Source organism: Chiloscyllium plagiosum, chromosome 41 (genome assembly GCF_004010195.1).
Source record: "Chiloscyllium plagiosum isolate BGI_BamShark_2017 chromosome 41, ASM401019v2, whole genome shotgun sequence".
NCBI classification, from domain to species: Eukaryota; Metazoa; Chordata; class Chondrichthyes; order Orectolobiformes; family Hemiscylliidae; genus Chiloscyllium; species Chiloscyllium plagiosum.
The window spans coordinates 6,990,240-6,994,443 of record NC_057750.1 but is presented as its reverse complement, the minus strand read 5'-3'; the positions used below and the strand labels follow the sequence as shown (position 1 = coordinate 6,994,443).

General features: G+C 47.6%; 1 protein-coding gene across 3 annotated transcripts in view; it reads right to left on the bottom strand.

Moving 5' to 3' along the window:
- The window catches only part of LOC122542798 (meiosis initiator protein-like), a 65,750-nt gene that overhangs the window by 36,768 nt on the left and 24,778 nt on the right, over positions 1–4,204 (bottom strand). For all 3 annotated transcript variants that reach the window (XM_043680849.1, XM_043680851.1, XM_043680850.1), the window contains exon 5: positions 1,458–1,548. In XM_043680849.1, coding sequence (XP_043536784.1) covers positions 1,458–1,548 — 91 coding nt within the window. The remainder of the gene's footprint in view (positions 1–1,457; positions 1,549–4,204) is intronic.

The window sequence follows — 4,204 nt, the reverse complement described above, 5'->3', positions numbered from 1 at the left end:
ATATGGACAGTGCCCAAGGGTGGAATTGAAACCAGATCCCTGGCACTGTGAGGCAGCAGTGATAAGCATTGAGTTACCGTGCTGCCCCAAATCAGATTCTGACTGAACAGATGCAAATGGTGTTGTCTCACTTCCGTCTCCCGCAGCAGCCTAGAAGCCTGCATTCCTGTTTGCTTCTGGTCAGTTTCACCCACATTAGCCTCTGAGTGAGCTTGTCAATTAGTATCAAATCAAGGACCAATTTGTGCTGTATGCCAATCTGTATCTGATATCTCTGACACATTGCTCACAGACAGCTTTTTGCACACACAGGCACTCCATATATATATATTCATTGACAGCGTGGGTTAGAGGCTGAGAATTCTGAAGTGTGTAACGTATCTCTTGACTCCTTAAAGCCTGTCCACAAGACACAAGTGCAGACTGTGATGTGTAACTCTCCACTTGTCTGGATGTGTGCAGCTCCAACAACACTCAAAACATTCAACACCATTGTTTTTGGGATATGGGTGTTGCTGACTGGGCCAGTATACTCATCTCCAACACTGCCCATCTCCAACTGCCAGTTAAAAGTTAATCACAATGTTGGCCAGACTGGGTAAGGATGGCAGGTTTCCTTCCCTAAAGGACACGAGAGATCCAGATGCATATTCATGACCGTTACATGGTTGGCATTAATGTAGTAGTTTATTCCAGGTTTCTTTTAAATTGAATTCAAATTTCACCATCAGCCCTGGAGAGATTCAAAGCCATGTTCTTAGAACATTAGGCTGGGATGTTATGTTACTAGCAACACCACCTCCCCAGGGTGTTACTACAGCTATTTCTGTGGCCAATCAGTGATTTCTACTTGACAATTCTCTAAATAACCTGATAGGCCTTTTTGAGAGGGGGGTGGGTAGCTCAGTTGGTGATGCAGAGTGATCACAACAGTTTGGGTTCAATTTCTGCACCAGCTGAGGCTGTCATGAAGGACCCTCCTTTTCAATCTCTCCCCTTGCCTGAGCCATGGTGACCATCAAGTTAAACTCACCAATTGTCTATCTTTAAATGAGACACTAACCCTATGGGACTATAGTGATTTTACCTTTCAATGCCGCTACCAATCCATATTCCAGCTGTTGTAATTTAAAAAAAAAACATCAGAATTGTCATTATTTGAAGGGTGATGGGTGAACAGCTTTCAAAACAACTGGGTTGTCTAATCAAGTCACCTCAGCACTCACTCACTCACCCGCAGGCCATCTATGGTCTGCTTCTGGAGTCAGGAGGTCCAATTCTAGCCGTAGGTCTGTATGTTATGAAGGACTGTGCATTGTTGACGAAGTATTGGTGAACTGCAAAGACCACTTAAACTGAGGACATGAAAACTGACAGGCAGTGCAAGAGTGGCAGAAGGGACAGTGGATTCATTTTGGTTTTGCTGAGCTAAGCGAGCAAGTTGCTGTATCTTGTACCTTTGTAAGCCTTTTCTCCCGTTTCTGTGGAGGGACTGGTAGAATGGCAGCCAGCTCCCGTAATGAGTTCACATTACTACGATACTGCTCCCTGGGAAGAGATCACACAACAGATTCCTGAGAGGACACTTGCTTCAGAAATGGATTGTTTCAATAAAAGAAAATAATATGAGGATGGACATGTGAAGGTTGGAAGGGGAGAAATGGCGGTAAGGGTGAGGTGAAGGAGGGAGAAGTGAACGGTTTGTGGTGGGAGAGAGGGCAGGGAGAGGTTCAAATTTGGCTCCTGCTTTCCTTGTGCCAATTACACATTCTTGGTGCAGACAACATAATTTCTGAACTTTCACTGTTGAGGAAGGTGCCTAAACCTGGATCAGAATAATTCTGAAATCAAACTCTAATGTCAGTGTTAAGGCCCCCCCACCTCCCACCCCGAGAATCGCTTCATCTTAAACTCTGCAGACTAGTGTTGTTGCTGCTTTTCACAAGATGGGACCTTGCAGCACCATCTACTGGGGAGCTGTGGATATTAAAACACATTACAAGCATATGACAGCTTGCATTTATGTAGCAACCTTTTTAAAAATCAATCTGTTCAGCAATGTTACTATATGTCTCTGGAGCAGATAGGACTTCAACCCAGGTCTCCTGGCTCAGAGGCAGAGATGCTATCAGTGTGCCACAAGACCCGCCCCCCCCCCATTCCTTTGATGTCATATTGCAAATTTATAGCACCTGAGAAGACCACTTGGTCCAAGCCACTGTTTTTTTTCCATAAGCCTATTCCCATACCATCTGCACATCTTTCTGTTCCTTTCTCCCTTATGTGCTTATCTGGCTTCCCACGGAACCCATTCCATTGCAGCAGCAAGCTCCAGATTCACAAGTTCTGGGTAAAGATGTTCCTCCTGAATCCCCTGCTGGGTTTATTAATGGCTACTTACAGTTAAAGGCCCCTTATTCTGATCTGTTCTAGAGGGGTGAATGTCCCAAGGTGACCAAGTATGTGCAGGAATGGCTTAAGTCAAATACCCTTAAGTACACATCTTGCACCTTGCCTAACGTGACAGGCCTATCAGAGGATGTAGGAGATTTGCATCGAGCAGCAGAAATTCAGAAGTGTCTCGATTACATTGACTGACATTTGCAATGTGCCTATGCATTGCAGTTTACCAGTGAAACCAATATTTAGTTAGCAGCCTGAATTATTCTTTACCGAAAAAAAGTGTCATGGGATACATTCCAGCACACTATTAGAAGTGAAACATCATTGAATGGAGGATTTAGACACCTGGATCTCCTTAGAGTTGCTGACAACCCTGGGAATTCCTTCTAATACTGACACACTAAGACCCCTCCTATAAACAGTGACACACCCTGGGATCTCCTATAAACACTGACACACCCTGGGACCTCCTACAAATACTGAAGCACTCACACACCTCCTATAAACATTGACATACCCAGGTACCTCCTTTACACACTAACACGCCCAGACATCTCCTTTAAATACTGACAAACCCAGGCACCTCCTAGAAACACTGACACACCCTGGACCCCCTATAAACACTGATACAGCCAGGCACCTCCTATATACACTTACACACCCGGGTACCTCCTATAAACACTGACACACCCTGGGACCTCCTATAAACACTGACACACCCAGGTAAGTTCTATAAACACTGAGACACCCAGGCACAGTCTATAAACACGGACACACCCTGGGACCTCCAATAAACACTGACACACTCTTGGACCTTCTATAAACACTGACACACCCAGGCTCCTCCTATAAACACTGACACACCCTGGGACCTCCTATAAATACCGACACACCCTGGGACACCCTATATACACAGACATACGCTGGGACCCCCTCTATACACTGACACACACTGGGACCCCCTCTATACACTGACACACACTGGGACCCCCAATAAACACTGACACACCCTGGGACCCCCTGTAAACACTGCCACACCCTGGGACCCCCTGTAAACACTGACACACCCTGGGACCCCCTGTAAACACTGACACACCCTGGGACCCCCTGTAAACACTGACACACCCTGGGACCCCCTGTAAACACTGACACACCCTGGGACCCCCTGTAAACACTGACACACCCTGGGACCCCCTGTAAACACTGACACACCCTGGGACCCCCTGTAAACACTGACACACCCTGGGACCCCCTGTAAACACTGACACACCCTGGGACCCCCTGTAAACACTGACACACCCTGGGACCCCCTGTAAACACTGACACACCCTGGGACCCCCTGTAAACACTGACACACCCTGGGACCCCCTGTAAACACTGACACACCCTGGGACCCCCTGTAAACACTGACACACCCTGGGACCCCCTGTAAACACTGACACACCCTGGGACCCCCTGTAAACACTGACACACCCTGGGACCCCCTGTAAACACTGACACACCCTGGGACCCCCTGTAAACACTGACACACCCTAGGAGCTCCTATAAACACTGACACATCCTGGGACCTCCGATAAACACTGACACACCCTGGGACCTCCGATAAACACTGACACACCCTGGGACCTCCGATAAACACTGACACACCCTGGGACCTCCGATAAACACTGACACACCCTGGGACCTCCGATAAACACTGACACACCCTGGGACCTCCGATAAACACTGACACACCCTGGGACCTCCGATAAACACTGACACACCCTGGGACCTCCGATAAACACTGACACACCCTGGGACC